The sequence below is a fragment of the Schistocerca cancellata genome, chromosome 11 (genome assembly GCF_023864275.1).
Source record: "Schistocerca cancellata isolate TAMUIC-IGC-003103 chromosome 11, iqSchCanc2.1, whole genome shotgun sequence".
Lineage (NCBI taxonomy): Eukaryota > Metazoa > Arthropoda > Insecta > Orthoptera > Acrididae > Schistocerca > Schistocerca cancellata.
In genome coordinates this window covers 125,237,346-125,259,782 of record NC_064636.1, presented here as the reverse complement: position 1 = coordinate 125,259,782, position 22,437 = coordinate 125,237,346, and the positions used below count along the sequence as shown (strand labels likewise).

At 43.0% G+C, this 22,437-nt stretch overlaps 1 protein-coding gene across 1 annotated transcript; it reads left to right on the top strand.

Annotated features, from left to right (window-relative positions):
* Positions 1-330: 330 nt before the first annotated feature.
* LOC126108324 (protein roadkill-like) lies at positions 331-21,947 on the top strand. Its single transcript, XM_049913543.1, has 4 exons — positions 331-896; positions 6,909-7,064; positions 21,566-21,675; positions 21,811-21,947. The coding sequence occupies exons 1-4, from the start codon at positions 331-333 to the stop codon at positions 21,945-21,947; spliced, it is 969 nt and encodes a 322-aa protein (XP_049769500.1).
* The last annotated feature ends 490 nt before the right edge of the window (positions 21,948-22,437 follow it).

The window sequence follows — 22,437 nt, the reverse complement described above, 5'->3', positions numbered from 1 at the left end:
TATTTTGGTAGATGTCCACTTCGAATGATTGCCGGTTCAAGTAAAATCGCTGTGTAGAAAAAATTATGGAAATGAAGCCTCCCCCCCCCCCTTCTGGAGCTTGTCGCGCAAATAAAATGTGTTGAAAGAAAAACTTAACTGTTTGAAATGGCATTATTAAAGGTTTGTGGCTGTTCAGCAATGGCATCAGTCTAACACAGCAAAGATGTGACGATACTGCCACTGGCTGGTGATGGACCACTTCCTATGAACGGTCACTCGAGAAGTATCAGTAGTCACCTGTAAGCTGAAAGGGCTGCCCGGTGATGCAGTGTTTCAGAATCGTCCACAATGGAAGCAGTGAAGGACATCACGGAGACGGCGGCCGTGGACCTGGGGGACCTACTGGACGCCGGGGACGACGCCGTGGTGATACTCGAGGCAGGTGACACGCGGCTGTTGGCGCACAGGGCCGTCCTGGCGGACAGGAGCCCTGTGTTCGCCGCCATGTTCGCCCACGACACCCTCGAGGCCAGCAGCGGCGCGGTGAGCATCCCGGACGTGGGGGGACCGGTGCTGAGGCAGCTGGTCTCCTACCTGTACACCCTGCGGGCCCCCCAGCTGCCCGGCACGGCCCCCCAGCTGCTGGCTGCAGCGGATAAATACGGGGTGTCGCGGCTGAAGGAGGAGTGCGAGCGGCAGGTGGCCGCTCAGCTGACCGTTGAGACCGCGGCGGCCGCAGCCGTCCTCGCAGTCCGCCACTCCTGCAGTGACCTCAAGCACGCTGCACTGGCGTTCATTAAGACCTGTCCGTTCGAGGTGATGGCCACTCAGGGGTGGGCAGATGCGATGCTTCATCAACCAAAAGACTTGATCGAAGTGAGCCGGTTGCTGTATGATCCACCACCAAAAAGCAGGTAAGGGCGAGACAACCCACTCATTCGTGTCCCTCCATTCTGGATGTGTGTGTGTGTGTGTGTGTGTGAGTGTGTGTGTGTTTGTGTGTGTGTGTGTGTGTGTGTGTGTGTGTGTGTGTGTGTGTGCATTTGCTTGACTAATTTTTGCTGCTGAATTTCCTTAGATGTGTCACTGCTGTGAGGTACACAATCATAGACCGTCATTTCCTGCTAGCTCACGATGCTATCATTGTCCTCTTGTAGCAGGTTAGCTGAATCCCTAAGCTGAGTCCACTTCATTAACAGGTATGTTTCTAGCAAAAATCATCAAACAACCAATTTCTAGACATTTATCTGTCGATCTACACGTGTAGGAAAAGTGGTTCTTTAGGTTTTGGCATCAAGTGTCAGGAGAATAGGATACATTTACTGTGTGAATGCAGAATGACGCATTCCGCTGTGCACAGAAAGCTGTACTGCCCAACCCGGCCTCAAACACAGTGATGTGTGTAGTTTGCAGCCAGCAGCTCTTATGGGTTGCTATAAGCCTGTTCGTATAGAGCAGCGTTTAAAGTTGTTCAGTGCCTCTGTGGCTGATGACAATGAGACACCTCTGAATAGTGTCACGCTGCATGAAGACGACGACGAAGTACGTCACTTCTGGCCGACACCTCGAGCAAGGAAGCGTACTGCACAACGGTTCGAGGAGGGCGGCAACATATTTACAGTTTTCGACAGCTGATGTTGATCTGCGGAATTTTCTTCGTGTAGTAAAGCAGACCATGAAAGTAATCGCTGTTCACACCTCACTACTACAGCTTCGTTCTCTGTCACTTTCTTTCTTCATGCAAGCCATATGCCAGTAACCTCCCAAACATAATTCTTCGTTCTCTCCAAACCCAGGCAGTACAAGGAAGATTTTTTATTTCTCTAAAGGAACATTATATGACACAATAATGGTTCACTGTCAGGTCTTGTATGGAAGATGATCAGAAAACCTGGTGAAGTAAGCATCGGTGCTCCAGTGTATGGCTGCTCACATCTCTTGCAGCCTGGGACCACCTCACAGGAACACAAACCAGTCCTCGTGGTGGTTCCAGTTTGTTCCATAAAATTGAGACTTTCCACCTCATTTCCTTATCCTCTCTATTCAGCCGCTATATGAAGCTCACACAGTACTTGGATACATTCCCTTCTGTGCCATGCTTTACTGTGTCTTTGATGAACCGGTACCCCACACCTCTCTGCCTGTTTCAGTTGCTCTATGGATTTCTATAGGCACCCAGTGAACACCACAGACTTGCATTCCACTGTGGCACTGCCTATGATATTATCTACCCCATCTATTACTGTTGCTATTCCACCTCTCATAGTCTGAACATGAAACAGTTTCTGAGACCAACATTCCCTTTTTTCTGCACCATCTTACAGTTACATATGTCCATACAAGTCTAGTAGCCCTTAACACTGATAAACCGTCATTTATTTTTCAGCTAGATTCTAATACTTAGGTAATATATTGTGTGTATTTGACACACTGGTAACCTTGTGTTTGAGATGACGCTACTTGCATTCCCTCAACCAACTGCAATGAACTTATAGCCTGTATTGTAAACCATTCAGTGTGTTTATCTTTTGTTCAATAGACATCAACATGAAAATTCATGTTTGAAACATCGATCATGTTACAGTCATTAATTACGTTCTTGAAAAAAAAATTTAACACATCGCACCTAAATATATTTATCTACATTACTCCAAACTGCTCCTGCACACTATCGGAAATGACAGAAGGTCTTAAGTTTGACAAAGTTTTTATTAACGGTAATCTTTTTAGTAACAGTAATCTCTGTGTACATTGTCTGATTATCGATGTATCTGTGCTGACTGGGATTCTAAACCCGTACATACTGTCACCGGCGATGACGACACATGAAGAGACGTTCACTGTCAAATAGTTTTTCACCAGTAATTAGAAGTGGAATTTATAAACCTCAAATGAAATGATAAAAACTTCCGTGCCTGATTGAGAGTCGAAACCGGCACGAATCGTTATTGTTGACAATGAATGTAGAAATGTAAAAAAATTATTATTGCCTTCCACCTATGATTTGCAGTGCAAATGCTACGACTTGGTCTCCTGATGGAAATTTTTGCACCCACCAACTATTTAAAACCAGACCTGCGCCTTTCATGGAAACGCTGAAGAATTTGTAATGCTCGGGAAACAACAAAAGGACGGAACTGTATAGTCCAGAAAGGGTCAAAAACAGCGGAAAGGGATACCTGAGATGAACTCCCTGCTCATCACCAACACTCTCCAACATCTCAAGCTGAAATACGTACGCTGTGACATGGCGATTGGTACAGTAGTCAAATGCGTACTTTCGACATGATTTTGTAATCGCTGAAATGAAATCACATAAGTCAGCTACACTATTGACATTTTGGAATGATGCAGAAATTTCTTCAGGAAGTGTTGGCCCCTAGCTGAGCAGCTGTGATTTTGTACGAGTCTATGGTTACACTAATACTGGATCATACAAAATAAACTCGGCGACAGGTATCAATCAAATTTCCAGAAAGTTCTCCGGGTAGTGTTGTCGCATTTATTGCTGCAGTAGTGTGTCATTGTGTCAAGACCAGTTAATTATTTCGTACTGCTTAATTTTTGCGCTAGAGTTTTATATTTTTACTAAAAGAATGGTTTATGAGGATGTCATTCATGTTGTTTGTTGTGGTCTTCAGCCCTGAGACTGGTTTGATGCAGCTCTCCATGCTACTCTATCCTGTGCAAGCTTCTTCATCTGCCAGTACGTACTGCAGCCTACATCCTTCTGAATCTGCTTAGTCTATTCATCTCTTGGTCTCCCTCTACAATTTTTACCCTCCACGCTGCCCTCCAATACTAAATTAGTGATCCCTCAATGTCTCAGAACATGTCCTACCAACCGTTCCCTTCTTCTAGTCAAGTTGTGCCACAGGCTCCTCTTCTCCCCAATCCTATTCAATACTTCCTCATTAGTTATGTGATCTACCCATCTAATCTTCAGCATTCTTCTGTAGCACCACATTTCGAAAGCTTCTATTCTCTTCTTGTCTAAACTATTTATCGTCCACGTTTCACTTCCATACATGGCTACACTCCATACAAATACTTTCAGAAACGACTTCCTGACATTTAAATCTATACTCGATGTTAACAAATTTTTCTTCTTCAGAAACGCTTTCCTTGCCATTGCCAGTCTGCATTTTATATCCTCTCTACTTCGACCATCATCAGTTATTTTGCTACCCAAATAGCAAAACTCCTTTACTACTTTAAGTGTCTCATTTCCTAATCTAATTCCCTCAGCATCACCCGACTTAACTCGACTACATTCCATTATCCACGTTTTGCTTTTGTTGGTGTTCATCTCATACCCTCCTTTCAAGACACTGTCCATTCCGTTCAACTGCTCTTCCAAGTCCTTTGCTGTCATTCTTAGACAGTCATTTATAGACAGTCATTTATGTTCAGACACTGGGCCCATTTTTATGCTGGAAGTATCGTTCTTTTACTGCAATTTCAAAAGTAATGTATTTTTTTTACCATGAGGTGATATTTAGCTACAAAGCAGCTTTGTTTATCCAATAAAATAGTTTTTTGAGGAGGTCATTCGTTATTATTCTGTTATTATTCACACCATTGATCTTGGCAAAGACGAGGCATGTCTTCAGTAAATGCAGCACAGGGGATCCCCCTGGATAAATTCCGTGTGGAAAAATTTACCAAAGGCTGTAGGGGAGTGGAAGGAGGCCTAAAAAAAAGTGTCACTCAACTGCGTAAGGAAGTGCATACTTTTTCCTCGTGTTGCAGTCAACATTGATGCATATAGCCTGAAAGGGCATTATTAACTGAAACAAGTAGAGTCATGTATAAGGTCGTAGAGATTTAGTTTGATGTGTTGTAATACAGGCTGATATAAGTACATTTATCAGTCGTCATTCCTTATTTGAAGTTATAAACTGTTTTTGCAGTGATGTATTGAATGTTGTACATTGGAACGTTACAAGGATGATTGTTTCAACATTCAAAAACGGTGCATTAAACATTTTGTGAGTGTATGTGGTTTTTGCAGTGATGTATTGAATGTTGTACATTTGAAGGCTACAAGGATGATTGTTTCAACATTCAAAAACGGTGCATTAAACATTTTGTGTGTGTATGTGGTAAGTGCAGCGAAGAATTCACATCAGAAAACAGTTTTCTCATTTCGAATAGTATTCCTCTGATGTGACAGTTTACCAGTACGGTCCAATCGATTACTAGCAAATGTAATGAAATACGACCGTTTTACCTTCGTGCAATACTTGAATTCAATAGGAAATGTTGAGAAAGAAAAAAAGGATTAACTTAGGGTCAAACGTCCCATCGACTGCAAGACCATTAGAGTCAAAGCAGAATGCGGGGAAGGAAATCTACAGTTCCCTTTCAAAGGAAAGGTCTCAGAATTTGCGTTCATCGAATTAAGGAAATAAAGCAGAACGCAAATGAGGATGGTCAGGTGGACATTTCAACCACTGGGCCTTAACTTCATAAAAGGAAATTTTGTGGCCCCGAGAAAAAATGTACAATCAAAGGTTAATGTGTGTCCTCGGAATGTAACATCACGCATCTGGTGTGACGAAAGTGTTCTGTAGTAAGAAATCCTTCCAAGCAGTATGCCCATAGTAATTAGCATCTTTCGTAATCGTGGCTGGCTGCAAAGATTTTCATCGAGTCATTTCAACTGCTAGTACGTGCACATCAAACCAAAAGACAGAAGTAATTGTGATTTTATCGTCTGCGTATGTCTTGTCATCAAAGACGGTTGGTGTTGGTTTCGACTTGACCACATACCAAAGTTTTCAAGGCATCATTTCAGGTTAAAACATGTCACTCCTAGCAACTGTCGAAACAGAATTCGACAATCAACGTCTCCTTATTTGCAGTAAGCAACGATGCTGCGAGTAGGCTTACATTCCCGCCCCTCACGGAACTTTTCGTCGCGTTATTTCCAGTTCAGACATGTGCACATGTCGCTACAGGTCAACTGAGGAGATGTTTAACGTGTGTTTGTGACTAGAAAACAATGATACGTACTTGATTCAAATCCCAGTAAAGGAACAAAATTATTTGCCTCACCGTTTCAGGTTGTCATCTCGCTAACAACGAAACATGTGGATATATAACGTGTTATTGTGCCTAGTTAACAATCGTATTAAGTGCTGGGTTCAAATTGGCATCCAACCCAAAACTTAGTGAAACTTCAAGATTTCAGTGTTTAGATACGTGCACGCTAGCTTACCTGTGACTGAAACGATATCTAAGACCTTTGGTATTTAGTTAACAGAGACAACGGTTGTTCGATTTGAGTCCTGGATGTCAGTGTGAACAAACGTTTTCGTCACGTAATTTCATGGTGAAAGTTAGTTTCTAAAATGTCATTTACTGCAGTAAACTTGAGTTTACAGGTGCTGAAGACTGTCATCTAATAATAACACTTTTTCTGGTATTGACGTTATTGAGATATTAGTCTGATTGTGGACTGACAGCCTTACAGATCAGTATTCTCAAGTGGTCTCTTGCAGTAACCAGTTTGAACAGTGAAACGCCCACACCAGAAAAGAGAGCAGAGGGACAGCAAGACAGTAACACTAAGTGCGTGCATACAAATCAGGTGGAGTGGAACTCAGGCCATTTGGATAATTTGGAGGGTGATAGTACATGAGCTGACCTGTCCAGTAATTCTGTATGTATCTTAATCCTGCACTTGATTTTGAACTACCTGTTGTATGGTGTCGTCATCAACTGCTGTAGGGAGCTCAGGCGTGCATCTGAATGTCATTAACTCAACGGCAATTCATCTGGACCGCTATCGCAGCATTCGGCACCTGTCGTCTGCCAGTTGCCAGTGTGTGCACGGCCCCTCAGAAGGGCTGGCTGTAGTGAGCCACCCCCACATCCTCACATGGATACGCCAGCAAGCTCACACTCTGCTCTATGTGCAGCACACCAGCCGTCACCGCCACTACCGCCACTGCCATCACCGCCACTATCGCCACCACCACCACCACCACCACTGCCAACGCATCCCGCCAGATACCTGCTGCAGCTGCACTTCCCACATCTCCTCCACCTGGAGAAGCCACTGTCTCTCACATGCGGTGAGTTCCCTCACTACACACACACGCACACACACATTAGCACTACATTGTACAGAAGGTAGAAAAACAGAGAAAGGAAATGTAAAGGATCGGTCTAGATTCAGTGAGAGTCAGCAAAATGAAATGGAAAGAAAATCATAACATATGGTCAGATGAATAATTGGGCAGTATCCACAGAATGAGGAAGTTGTATTATGAGAGAAAGGTCAATTAAAAATGGTTTGGTAGGGAAAGCAGTGATCTGTTGTGAACATTTCAGTGATATATTCCCATCAGAACCAGTAAACCAATCCAACAATAACTCTGGCATGCAAGGCGACGTCACACACGGAAAATCCAGTCACAGAGAGGGATTATGAGAGCACTTGATGCGTAACACTGTATTTAAAGAGACATAAACATCTAAAAATCATGGTGTATTGGAATTCTGTAGCACAGGACAAGTAAAGACAGATTTATTTATGAGACAATTTAGGGTCGTTGGTAGAAAGAAAAGAGCAGAAAGGATCCTAGACCCCTGGATTAAACTTGTGCTAGTAACAAGAATTACTCTGTTCAAGAATCAAAACAAAAGCAGTAGTTGGCAGAGGTGGTCTCTTAAGCCTAAGCTCCTCAGGGTTTGGACCAAAATGATTGTACCACTTTATTTTGCTATAACAGGTAGTCAGAGTCACAACAGACATGCAAAACAGAAACTCTGCCAACTGTAGAACACATTTCTGTCTGTCAACACACTTAGAGCGCTGAGATCCCATCATTTATTTCTGGGAAGAGGGGGTGCAGGGTCGACTCTTCACCACAGAGCAGCATTTGCATCCAAAGTCTCCAGTTATTTGTTGGATGTAGTACAATCTTTGTCTTTGTCTACAGTTTTTACTCTCTGCTGCTTCCACCACTACCATGGCAGTTATTCCCTGATGTCTTCAGATATATCCCACTTTCCACAGTTCCTTTCTTATCAATTCACCTAATTCTCAACATACTTTTATTGCATCCCAATTTGAATGCTCCAAGTCACTTCTCTTCCTGTATCTCCCATAATCCATTATTCATTTTCATACAATACTGTGCTCCAAATGTACATTTTCAGATATTCTATCACAAAATTGGGGCCTATCTTTGGCAGCAGTAGCCTTGTTTTGCCTGGAATGATCTGTTTTCCTCTGTTACATTACTTCATATAACAATCTCGCTCTGTCCCTCAGTGTAAATTGGCTTCCCAGGTAGCAGAATCACTTAAATTCATTTACTTTGTGGTCCCTAATTTTGACATTAAGTTTGACACTGATGTTATTTCTGTTACTCCCCAATACTTCCACCTTTCTTTAGTTTCAACCATAATTCTGTGCTCATCCACTCGGGTACTTCTTTCTCACTTTCAGTGAACATGGTAATAACACCAGTGAATTTTATCAATGAAATACCTTCACCCTCAATTTTCATTAAAGTCCTGGAAGTTTATTCAGTTCTGCGAACGATTCCTTGATGTTCAAACTGAACCCTTGGCGATACTAAGTCGGTCCCTGTTTTGCACCCTTTTAATGACAGTATTTCTTGCTTCAGTTTTTGCGGTTCTGTGTTGATTATTGTACATACAGTAATTTATATAATCTGCCTGTATTCTATATCTCACTCGTAGTTTTTGAGATTTCACACATGTCGCATTACTTTACATTATCAATCTTTTTAAAGGTGGCCTAATGCAATGAAGGCTGCGTGATTTTCTTTAAACTTTGCTTCCCTTTTGAAGTGTAAGATTAGATCTGCCTCTCTGGAGCTTTTACCTTTGTTAAATCCAAACTTACTTTCTTGTACATATTAATCTTGTCAGCAATTAGGATTCATAAAATGTTTAACTCATTGTGCGAAATCGTTCGTATTTAGTGGTCCTTACTCGCATGTGGAGTGTGTAGATGATATTTTTCTGGAAATTTGTCGCTAGGTCTATAGTCCCATAGATTCTACAGATGAAGTTGAATAGTTGTTTCATTGCAGCCTTCTGCAAGCACCATATAAACTGCAAGGGAATGTTTTCCAGCTCGACTTTCAATTTTCCTTACATCATGACATTCAATAGTCCCACCCGTCATGGAGGTGCTCAGTGTACTTTTGTCAGCCATCCCTTTCTCTCCCCCCTCCCCTCCCCCCCTCTCTCTCTCTCTCCCTCTTTCTTTCCCCCCACCCCCCCTGCACTTAGCAGCGGAATTCTTTTCTAACTCTTAAACCCAAACCTGCAGATGTCAGACACTCAGATCAGTACCAAAATTTGCAGGTCGATAGCTTATCAACAAAAACTGCGGTTTAGTTCGTGCTGTCTGCTGTTGTCCAGCAGAGTGTACGTAAACGTTAATTAAAAGTAACACCAGGACTACAGAGCACTTCACAAGCGTAACTGTGAGTATGTAACGTAAGTTGCTTTCATGTGGAAGTTGATAGAGCCTAAGACTCCTGTATCAAAGATCATGGGTTCACAACCCAACTACCCTAGTTTTTTTACCGTATTATGTGTGAAAGTGCTATATGAGACGACGCGCTTTTTTTTGGGTCATCAGTCTTCTAACTGGTTTGATGCGGTCCACCAGTAATTCCTCTCTTGTGCCAACAACTTCTTCATGACAGAGTAGCACTTGCAATCTATGTCCTCAATTATTTGCTGTATGTATCCCAGTCTCTGTCTTTCTCTGCAGTCCTTGGCCTCTGTAACTCCCTCTGCTACCATGGAAGTCATTCGCCGATTTCTTAGCAGATGTGCTATCATTCTGCCCCTTCACGTTGTCAGTGTTTTCCATATATTCCTTTCCTCTCCAATTCTACACAGAATGACTTCATTCCTTACCTCGTCAGTCCACATAATTTTCAACATTCGCCAGTAGCACCACATCTCAAATGCTTAGATTCTCTATTCCAGTTTTCCCACAGTCCATGTTTCACTATCATGCAGTCCTGTACTCCATATGTACATTCTTACAAATTTCTTCCTCAAATTAAGGCCTATGTTTTATATCAGTAGAATTCTCTTGATCAGGGCTACTCTGCTTTTGATATCCTCCTTGCTCCATCCATGTTTGGTTATTTTGCTGCTACTTCATGACCATCAGTCCTAATTCAGTTTCACTCAGGATAGCAATGTCATCATCATATCATATCATTGATACCCTTTCATCTTGAATTTTAATTTCCCTCCTGATCCTTTCTTTTATTTGCATCATTGCTTCTTCTTTGTACAGATTGAACAGTAGGTGGGAAGACAAGATCCCTGCCGTACACCCTTTTTAATCCAAGCGCTTTGTTCTTGGTCGTTCACTCTTATTATTCCTCTTTGGCTCTTGCACGTATTGTATACCACACATCTCTAGCTATAGCTTAGCCCTATTTTTCTCAGAATTTCGAACACCTTGCACCACTTTACATTGTCGAACACTTTGTCCAGGTCGTCAAATCCCATGAACGTGTCTTGATTTTTCTTTAGTCTTGCTTCCATTATCAACCACAATGTCAAAATTGCCTCTCTAGTGCCACTACCTTTTCTAAAGCCAAACTAATTGTCATCTAGCACATCCTCCATTTTTTTCCCCATTCTTCTGTATATTATTCTTGTCATGGACTTGGATGCATGAGCTGCTGAGCTGATTGTGTGGTAATTCTCGCACTTGTCAGCTCTAGCAGTCTTTGTATTGTGTTGATGGTAATTTTCCGAAGTCCTAAGACACACAAATTCTAGACACCAACGTGAATAGTTGCCATTTCTCCCAATGATTTTAGAAATTATGATATGTTCTGCCTTACTGGATCTTAAGCCTTCCAAAGCTCTGTTATATTCCGATTCTAAAACTGGAGATGCTCATGACATGTAAAATGGCTGTTTGGAGTTCACAACAATGTTCTCTTGGTAGCCCGCTTTCGGTTCATTTCACTGAAAGCAGTAAAGCTGTAGTGTGCTTCAGTAGTTTCACAGAATATACAACCAGAACAGAAAAATAAAGAAACAATTGCATCGCACATGTGGAAGTAACAGCAATAACAATAATTAATAATACACAACATAACAAGATCAATGATAAGTACATGATGTTCAACTAACGAAGCAAAAGAAGCAGACTGTCAAAAGAACATTGTTTCAAACTCCGAAAGGTCTTTGTACATGTCAGGAAAATCTCGTTCCATGTAACAGCTTCGCCCCAACACAGTTAAAAAAAATGTTGTCACCAGTGGGATTTGAACGTTATACCTTCTCATCCATGCGAGATCTAGGATGCAGTTACTCACAGATGCACTTTTCCCATGCTTAGTAGCTCTCGTGATACTTTTAATTACCCTTTACACGTCCTGTTTTCGTTCATACTCTATCGACATAACAGCTTTTGGCACCGATCTGAGAGTCTGACATCTGGAAGGATGGGTGTTAGTGTTGTCATCCCCGCATTTAATTTCACAGAAGGATCTTTAGGCTTTTCTATGTGCTGATTGCGTGCATCCTACGATCACTTTTTGTTTATTTACCTGAAACTTATTGCAGTCATTCTACTTCATCGTCCCTCGAACTTAGAATTACATTCTTTAGCGACCTGTAATACTTTATTCCTGGCTTTCCCTGACTATTTTAGTACTTCTGTCTTTCATCAAACATTTTATGTATTTTTTCGTTTGCTCAGATTTCTTCAGAGTTGCCTTCCTTGCTCCAACATTTCTCTGTTCAATTTTCGTGTTTCGCGTTGTCAGTGACACCAGCTGCTGAAATTCCAGCTGAGACATTCATTATCACATTACCTACAGTCTCACAGAAGTTGAAAAACCCATTTCATTCGTCAGCTCTTCAGTATCCCATTTATCTGCACATTGATTGCTCCTAACAGTTCTTTTCAGTTTGTTCACCACCATAACTAACTGACCCTAGGTCTGCTCGTGCGTACCTCTTGCAATTTATCGGATTCTCTATCTGGGAATGACATAATACAGCTGGAACCTTCCAATTCTTCCAGGTCTATTTTATACACCAAATATGTACCACCACCTTCCTCCTTAACCTTTTTGATAGCCAGAGACGCTGAGGCGCTGAAGCAATCATACAAATATCACAGAACTGAAAGTGTAGACTTGCAGTAATCCCGCCACACAGAGCAGGGGGTCTCTCACACAGGAAGCGGTGTGGACAGAACCAGCTGCAAACTGATGAGCAAGTCCCACAGAGGACTGTTCAGTAATGACTGCACATGGTAAGCCAAATGTCTTGCAATTTTTTCTGGAGCTGCTGTCCTACAGGTCATACATATTTCAAAAGTGGTTGTTAAATAAGGAAATTTAGAAGTAGTTCAAAGTGTTAATCACGATATTTTTCAAAGTTTGTAAGAGCCACATTTGACTGTCTGTTACCATTATAACAAGTATACAGACAGACAGACGTACCAATGCCTCTACCTGAAGCCCATACTTTGGTCTGTACTGGTCTCAGATGCCACACTTCAGGGATTGGTACCCAACCAGTCCTAGGACGTTTATTATGTATAGTAAAACGACAATATCTAAAAGGGTGCATATGAATTGCGAGGCAGTCAAGTTATGTGGGTCACGTACAAAGAGGCACAATCCAGTTCAGATCATTCGGACACTTTTGAGAACGATAGTACCTGAGTTGGCCGGTACAGTGGGTCTGTAATTAAATTCTGTGTAAGTGCCAGCACTGTATGTACATTTTCTTCATGCTTGATTTTGAACTTTCTGTTGTGTGGTATGGTGAGAAACTACTGTGGGGAACTCAGGTGGTGCAACTGAATGTGATTATCGCACTGGTAATTCATTTGTATTTACTGGACCGCTACTCCTGTTGTCGGCGTGTATGAGTGTGTGTGTGCGCAGCAGTGAGCCGTCCCCAGGACCCCACGAGGACACGCCTGCTCACACTGTGCCTCTCTCTCTTTCTGTGTGTGCAGCCCACCAGCCGCTGCACAGCTGAGGCCCGCCACCACCTCCACCACCACCACCACAGCCGCTGCCGCCACCACCACCACCACCACCACCGCCACCGCCGCCGCCACCACCACCACTGCCGGCACAACCCGCCAGACTGCTGCTGCTGCTGCTGCACCACCCACGACTCCTGCACCTGATGACGCCACTGTCTCTCACTTGCGGTAAGTTCTCACCATACACACACACACACACACACACACACACACACACACACGACCATTCTGTGGTAGATAAGATTTAAATACCGAAAAGCAAAGTGTAAATGCTGAGTCTAGAGTTAATGACGGTCAGCAAAGCGAACTGGCACTAAAATCAGAACAATACAGTCAGATGAATAATGGGGCTGTATTGACATGATAGGAGGTTGTATTGAGAGAGAGAGAGAGTCATTAAGAATAGGTTGTTAGGGAAAATAGTGAGTTATTGTCAACAGTTCAGTGATTTATTCTCATGCAACGAATGTCAGCGATAATTCACGCACATACTCCAACGTCGTACACAGAAAATCTGGTGGCAGGGAGCCACTGTGACTGCACTGAATGTGTGACTCTCTCTGTCAAAAGAGGTAAACGTCCAGCACTCTTGGCATATTGGAATGGTCTAGTAGGGGTCAGATAAACACATGTTTGTGGGACCATTTGGGTGGCTGGCAGGACTGAGACAGGACAAAAAGAAAAACAAATATTTGCCATAAAATTTCCGCTAATAACAACAAATATGCTCGTCAAGCAGCAAAGAGAAGCAAATGTCGGCAGAGCATCAGCTCGTCATGGTGTGGACGACTTTGGTCGACCCGCCGCAGTATGGAGTAACAGCCAGTCCCAGTAACAACACACATGCGAAGCAGAAACGCTGCCTGCTGTTGACCATGTTTCTGATTGTGTGAACAACGAGTTTAAAGTGCTGTGAGCACCCAGAGTCCACACTTACTTGTGCTGTGCACTCCTATCTCTGTACTGCCCTACAGGTTTTACCCTCTACAGCTACCTCTAGCACCATGGCAGTTGACCTCTGATGACTTCACATGTAACCTATTACGCTGACCCTTGTACATGTCACATATTGTTACCCTCACCTATTCTGGAGGGACGTTTCAGTGTTCCTCTGGTATGAGTTCACCTAATTTCAACATCCTCCAATAGCACCGATTTAGGATGCTTCGATTTCCTTCTCGTTTTTTCCCGTAATCCACGATTCATTTTCATACAGTACTTTGTTACAAACATACATTCAGAGGTTTCTTCCCCAGTTAAGGGCTATCTTTTGTACCAGTAGCCTTGTTTTGCGAGGTATGTCCTGTTTTCGTGTGCTAGATAACTTTTTATAACCACCTCGCCTTGTCCCTAAGTGTAAATACGCTTTGCACATAGCAGAATCCCTGCAATTTGTCAGCTTCGTGGTCCTTAATTCTGATGTTATTTCCGCCACTCCCCAATATTTTCCTCTTTCTTCTGTTCATTAATCCTAACTCAGTGATCATTCGACTATTTATTACATTCACCAACTCCAGTGATTCTTTCTCACTTTCAGTGATAGAAATATCGCCAGGAAATTTTATCAACGAAATGATTTTTACCCTAATTAAATTCCTGGAAGTTTCTTCAGTTCCACCAACGATTCTTTAGTGTTCAGGCTGAATATTTGTGGAGACTACCAGCATCGCTGTCTTTCACCATCTTTAAACAAAGCACCAATCCTTCCTGATTGCTGTACATATTCTGTGTTATCTGCTGTTCCCTATGTCTTATACCTATTTTTTTTTAAAGTTCCGTACACTTTCACTATTTCACATTGTCAAACGTCATTTAAAGATCTACAAATCCAATAAAGATCTCCATTTTTCTTGCACATTCCTTCCACTATCAGGTCGAAGGTCTGATAGGCCTCTCTCGATCCTTTACTCCAAATTTAGTGTGCGCAAACAGATCCTCAGTTTTATCTTCGATTCTTCTGCGTGTTATAAGTATTCTTGTTAGTAATTTGGATTAATGAGCTGTGTAGCTCACTGGGCGATAGCTGTCGCAATATCGACCCTTGCTCGCCTCTGTAGTGTTTGGATGGTGTGTTTCTGGCAGTCTGTTGTTACGACTCCTGTGTCATGGATCCTACAGACAAAACTGAATTGTCGTTTGATTTTCACCTTCCCAAATGATCATGTAAGTTCCAAGGGAATGTTAACTAACCGTTCCACCTTGTTTGTGTGCAAGTTTTCCAGAGCTTTGTGAAATGATGAGTGTAATGGCCAGTCCCCCACGTTTTCCAATTCGGCTTCCATCTCTTCTTCTGTCACGTTATCTGTTAGTTCCTCCCACTCAAAGAGGTCTTTAACGTACTATGTTCTGCCACCTGCTCTCTCTTGCGCGTTTAAAACACTCTTTGTGTAGTCATCCTTGCATTTAATTTCATTGAAGGTTGTTCCGACTTTTGCATGTGCTGAATGTGTCCTTCCTATGTTCCTTTCCTTTTCGATTTCTTCTAATTCTTCCTGCAGTCATCCTACTTTTACTTCCCTCAAATTTCCGACTGATTTCATTTCAACACTGTGACCTCAGACTTAGTTCCTGGAGTGGCAGAGAATCGTCCTGACGCATTTACTTGATATTTTCCTGTCGTTACCATTGAACATTCCGAATGGTCTTTAAATAAGGTATGGTATAGATTGGAAGATTTATGTTTCCGAGTGCAGAAAGCTCGTTCCAAGCTGAAACTACAGCCACTTTAACCATTTACACCGAAAATTATCCAACTTGACCCCCACGGGGTCAAGGAGCGAGCTACATGTGATGGTTCTCCGATAGCTCGGGGGTGAAGCATTAACCCTTTAAAGGGCTGACTGTGTTAGATGTAGGCTGAAATCTCGCTGGAAAGAATTTTTTATTTCTTCTGTAACAAAGTTATCCTCAGGCAGACCCACAACCAGTTAAGAAGTTCTTAGAAAACGTCTCCACATAAGTTTTTTTCCTAAATTGATTCAGTGCACTGTAGGTCTAAAAGTGAAAAAAACTTATGGATTTGAAAACGTAGTTGCTGTTGTTTCGTCTTCTCCAGAGATAATTTCTAGTTTTTTTTTTTAAATGCTGAAACAAGTGTAGTCACTCAATTGGGGCACTGAATAACTTGTTAACTTGAGTTCGTTATATGTGTGCAACCACTGCTACTTTTCCACACATACTTTCGTGGTAGTCGTGTGACACAACTTCATTGTGACTGTGGGCTGAACATTCTCAAAGCCTCCTTTTGTGCAGGAAGGGCACAATATCTCGCCAACTCACGACTATTTATGGGCGTTTGTGCTATGGGAACATTGTTTTACTCTAGAATATTTTTGTTGTAAGGTTAACATGGTAAGTAGCAATACGTTCGCGTTACTACAGCGTATACCTCATTGTTTTCTTTTCTAGGTTTACTGAACACTACAGCTAAATGTAAGAAACAGCATTAGGAATGTAGTCTCCCAAATTATCTAACGTTATAGAACTTGCATAGTATTCATTAGATTGTTTCATTTTCTTAACACATTTTTAATGCTTTTTCTTTGGTCATTGATCAGGTTTCCTTGTACTGTGTATTTTTCTGATTGGAAACATTATGTTATTCGCACCTTGTAATCGGTGTTACACTGTCTTTGGTGATGCCAAGGACCGTATCTGTAAGGGAAAGCGCTTTAAGTGAATGGTATTAAAAATAAAGTTATTAAGTTATAATGTAGATAGTGTCTACATCTACATCTACATCCATACTCCGCAAGCCACCTGACGGTATGTGGCGGAGGGTACCTCGAGTACCTCTATCGGTTCTCAATTCTATTCCAGTCTCGTATTGTTCGTGTAAAGAAAGATTTTCAGTATGCCTCTGTGTGGGCTCTAATCTCTCTGATTTCATCCTCATGGTCTCTTCGGCAAATATATGTAGGAGGGAGCAATATACTGCTTGACTCTTCGGTGAAGGTTATGTTCTCGAAACTCCAACAAAAGCCCGTACTGAGCTACTGAGTGTCTCTCCTGCAGAGTCTTCCACTGGAGTTTATCTGTCATCTCCGTAACGCTTTCGCGATTACTAAATGATCCTATAACGAAGCGCGCAGCTCTCTGTTGGATCTTCTCTATCTCTTCTATCAACCCTATCTGGTACGGATCCCACACTGTTGAGCAGTATTCAAGCAGTGGACGGACAAGTATACTGTCCCCTACTTCCTTTGTTTTCGGACTGCATTTCGTTAGGATTCGTCCAATGAATCTCAGTCTGGCATCTGCTTTACCGGCGATTAATTTCATATGGTCATTCCATTTTAAATCACTCCTAATGCCTACTCCCAGACAATTTATGGAATTATCTGCTTCCAGTTGCTGACCTGCTATGTTGTAGCTAAATAATATGGTATCTTTCTTTCTATGTATTCGCAGCACATTACACTTGTCTACATTGAGATTAAATTGCCATTCCCTGCACCAGGCGTCAATTCGTTGTGCTGAAAAAGCGAATCACTCCTGGTGAATGAGCTGCATCTCTACAGCACAAGTTTTACCCATACCACGTGAAACAGCAGCAAGATTTCTGTCAGCTACGAGTCATTCTGTAACTCGTGGTAATATTTTTAAGATAAAGTTTGACACGTTGACCATCTCGGGCGGAAACGGGGAGGGATTAAACCTCACCGACTTTGGGAGAAAGTGAGAAACTATATTCGTGTGTTCCACACACGAGATGCGGAAGAAGACACACACGGCCCTCACGCCGCACTTACCAGACGAAATTACTCCCACTGTCTGGAATCCACCCACAGATGTACGGCACGTCGCGAATGGCTTTTATCATTTTGAACAATTTTGATTCCGACCCAGTTATACTCAAACCAGAGTTGGCCGTCAAATATGGTGAAAGTCAAGAACATGTACGTGGAATTAATGAGAAGCAAAAGCGGAAACGTGACTGAACAAAAGTAGCCGCACTACAGCTGGAGGGCCATCTGGACAAACATCGGCACCCCTCACCTAGCAACAAGTGTGAAAACTACTCGGAAGAGGGCAGTAAACTGGAAAGTAGCAACCAAAGGGAAACTTGAGGCAGTCCACCTGGGTGGTCGGCAGCACGTGAGAGAATCACGACCTGACAGCAGGCGAGGTTGGTACGAGCTCAAGTGAAGGACATCTGGTGAGTTATCAGACAATTGTTAGCCACAATAACACGAACTCTACTCCCAATACCTTGCCTTCCAATTTTTTTGAATCGTAGCGACGTGCCGTGTGAATAAAGGAATGCTGTAAACTGGCTAAGAGGACAGACAACGTACCACCTGCCAGCAGAGGGAAAGGAGACGGGCGGACGCTGGGTGGGTCGCCGCACGCACGCCGGCCACAAGCGGGCCACGGGGCGGCGCGTGCGTCGCTGAGGCGGAAAACTGCGAGAGGAACTTCGCAACATGTTTCAGTACATACACTTACGTGGTACAGTGTGCAAAGTGAATAGAAAAAGGCGTAAACGCAAGAACATCATAATAAATCGTCCTTAAGCTCTTTTGTGTTAACCGGTGTTTCTTACTGACTTACTTATTTTTAAGGAAACAGAAATCTAATTTAAAATACATAGGTCAGAAGCACTCTATTTTGTGTTGAAGGAATCTCGGAGGAAAAGCTGGTCCTCACGACAGAACACATGGTACTTTTTAGTAAACTTTATTTCACTTCGTTCCGTATGTTAAAACTCCTTTTAACCAGAAGCGACTGCCCTGATTTCTGCTGTTCTGCATTACACTCATCGCCACCCGCTGTATCAGGAATCGCAGCACGGAGCTTCCAGCGCGTGCAGTGCTCAGCGATGGCAGAAGACCAACTCTCCAAACGAGCCTCGGGGACCAAGGCATTGGGCGAGTTACAAGATGTTGCGAAATAAATCGGAAAGCAAACCATCGTGAACACAGAGCTTGGAAGGCGTCGCTCTCAGCTGGGTTAGTTTGTGTGCAAACATGGTCTTTCAGATGAAGTGCTAAAAATAAAAAAAATTAGAAATAAAAAAAAAATTATGCGCGAAAATAGCGCAGCGACTCTGACAGGTATGGGGGAGGCGTCGTGGCCAGACCTCGGAATGGTTAAAAAATTAAATGAAAGGAAAGGGGTTAAGGGCGCGAGTTTCTAGTCTGCATGTAGTGGATTCGAATACCGCAACTCACATGAATTTTAATTCGTGGTAATAGTTGCTAGTTAGGAAAAAGTTGAAATGATTCTTGCTACATATGCTGAAGGTCTGGGTTCGTTTCTCACATCCGGCAATCATTTTTAACAAGCATAAGCAGCATCTCTCCCACCTCTGGTAGCCTGGACGAGAGTCGCTACAGGTTGGGCCCTGACAGAGGCGGTAGTCATGCCGGGTCGAAACTCTGTCACCAGTCACCTTTCTTAAGCGATATTTTTTTAAATCATTGAGCAAATTGCTGTACAAGGCCGCAGCGCACTTGACTCTTACTGTATTCGAGCTTGAGACGTGGAAAATATTGACGATGGACTGGAATTCGAACTTAGATCTCCCTTTTCGTCACGTTTGATCACTTTCAGATGATGCATTTCCACTGCTTCATTGTCTCCACTTGACTGCAAAGTCATAAAGACATTCACAAGACACACATCCCTGGGTTCGAATCCTGGCATGTCACTTTAAGTTGCAGCATGAGCTCAGCAAAATACATGTGAGAAATTATTCTGATTTTACCGATTCTCTGGGCTTTGTTAACAATAATGGTGGTCCCAAGTCAGACGGGCAGCTTTTCGTCCTGTCGTGTCAGTTTCAAACATGCCACTCCGAGCTACTGGTGAAAGAGAATAGTACAGTCAACGTATCTTTGTATGTAGTCAACAAGGATGTGTCTAGGGTTCCATTCCTAGTAGGCAGAAAATTTTCATCATTGAATTTAAAATTATGACATGTCCACATTTCGCTGCTCAACGTCTACGCGTGACTAGAAGTCAGTGTCGATAGGTGTTGGTTTCGAATGCCCATTACACAAAACACTTTCGTCTCCTGGTTTCAGTTTGTCATCTCATTGCTGGTTAAAAATGACGATTTCTGACGTTTCATTGTGCTTAGTTAACCATCTGATTAAGTGCTGCGTTCGAATCTCCGGGAAACACGAAACTTTATGGCAGATCATTTCAAGTTTCAACTTGCACACTCTTTGTTACTTGTGACTGAAACCATACTTGAGATATTCCTTCTTTACTTGTTAGATTGCATTCCCGGATAGTAGCACAGTAAGAAAACTTTCGTCGTGTCATTTAAAGGAGGATGCTGCTTTGTGAGGTTTCATTTATTGCAATAAATTTGAATATGCAAGCGTAATGGCTGTGTAATGTCCAATAACACGTTTCCTGGATTTGCATTATCGAAGTGTCAGTTTCCATGTAAGCCGATAATCACACAGAGCAGTTGTCTCTTGTGGCCTCATGCAGTGAACATTTTGTACAGGCAAAGACTGTACCGAAAACAGAGCAGAGGAACAATGTTATGAGGACTGATTACAAATCAGGCGAAACACAATTCAGATCGTTCCATAAAGATTCTGGCGTGCAGCCGCATAAATTCAGCCTCTTCTCCTAATATTTCGGCTGAACACCGTCCCGCCACCTCCAGAGCGAGCCGTGGCGACTGACGCTGCCGCACTTAGCCCGTTCTTTTAAACCCGAGGACCGAACCACTGTGTAAAAGGACGCAGCAAGTCACTGCGTCTACTCTGAAGATGGCTGGACGGTATTCGGAGGAAATATTAGGAGAAGAGGCTGAACTTATGCGGCTGCACGCCAGAATCTTAATGGAAGAGTCCTTCCGCCATGAAAACATTAAGATGGACAACAGCTGAGGTCCTTCAGATCAATTTGAGCATGATAGTACATGTTAAATACATGTGCATATGCTATCAGGCCATAAAATCTGACACACAGAGAGGTTTTCATGTAGGTGGAGTTGCCAATTTGGTGTTTGTTATATCTGACATGTTTTGAATAAATTGTCTGTGTGTCAGTTTCGGTATTTGGTGAGGCTGTGTCAAGAAAACTGCCGGTGAGTGCAGTGAAATTCTTTTGGCTGTATATTAGAAAAGTGTCTCTTTGAAAACCAGGAAATGGGATTCTTCTTGTGTGTGACCTCTGGCAGTGAAGCTGCAGACAGAGACCAGTATTAGCTGCAAGAAGCCTGTTCTGTAGTGGAGGTGAGCGACTGGTTAGGTGTTGCGTCCCAAGAGCGGAGGAGCTGACTTGCAGGAATGAGTGTGACAAAATGTGGTAATGAAATTCTTTCAGAGGCTGTATGATGCTGTTTGTAATGGAAGATGAATGAAGATTTTTTTATGAGGGGGATAGAAACGATTTACTGTAATTTAATACATATACACAACTGCGCACTGTTTTGTACTCTAGGAGGGGGAGTATGGTAGGTTTGTTTCAGAACAGATTTGTATTCACAACAGATGTTTCCTCGTGTGGCTGTTTTCCTCATTTTGTGTGCTGTGTGTTTGCAGCAGAGAGTGGCAGTTTGTGTGTTTTTAGCAGGAGCCTCTCAGAAGAGGAGAGGGGCTGGAGGCTGGTCCAGGCGGCTGAGCGGGGGGCAGTGGGGCAGCTGAGGGCGCTGATCGCCGCAGGGGCCGACGTGGGGGCGAGGGGCGGGTGGGGGCAGACCGCCCTGCACTGGGCAGCGTACAGGGGAGACGTCGAGGCGGTGTGGCTGCTGGTGGGGGCGGGGGCGGCGGTGGACGCCAGGGATGGCGGTGGGTGTACGCCACTGCATTACGCGGCAGCCAACGGCCACGCAGAAGTGGTGGCTGCGCTGCTCGACGCGGGGGCCGACAGGGGGGCCACAACTGGTGATGGGGAGACAGCGCTGGACATCGCCAGGCAGTTCAACCACAGGCGGCTGGTGGAGATGCTGTCATGAGGCAGACAGTCCAGCAAACTCTGTGCAAAAAAACAAGAACTGAAAGAATTTGTACGAGAGTAACATTCATAATTTTTTAAATAAAGATCCAAAAAACTCAATCCTATCGTGACTCACTAATTTCAGCCCTCCTCAAGTAACATACACCACACAAATACTCTAAGGAACGTTGTAGCAAAACCCAGACAACGCCAGATAACAACAAAATAATTCAGGTAACAATGGACAATCCTTCTCTCAAGAAAAATGTCTCGAGTACACTTGCAGACTTAACTTGGCAAAAGTCAACAGTTCACTGTGAACAAACACAACTGCTGTATAATATCTGATCGCTCAAAAGTATTTCACACCAGTCTGCAAGGTGCTACATCAGACTATTCTAATTTGCAACAAACCGAGATTAACGCTATATCACTTCTATCACCAGAAATTTCGCTCCTGATATCAGACTCAATTTAGTTCTCCATATTCAACAAACATTCTACTCTAC

What these genes read in the sequence shown, in the direction of transcription:
- LOC126108324 (XM_049913543.1), top strand. Translation starts at nt 331, where the DNA reads ATGGAAGCAGTGAAGGACATCACGGAGACGGCGGCCGTGGACCTGGGG. An exon ending in GCCACTGTCTCTCACATGCG is followed by an intron (nt 7,065 to 21,565) that starts GTGAGTTCCCTC and finishes TGTTTTTAGCAG; the next exon opens with GAGCCTCTCAGAAGAGGAGA. An exon ending in GGCCGACGTGGGGGCGAGGG is followed by an intron (nt 21,676 to 21,810) that starts GCGGGTGGGGGC and finishes ATTACGCGGCAG; the next exon opens with CCAACGGCCACGCAGAAGTG.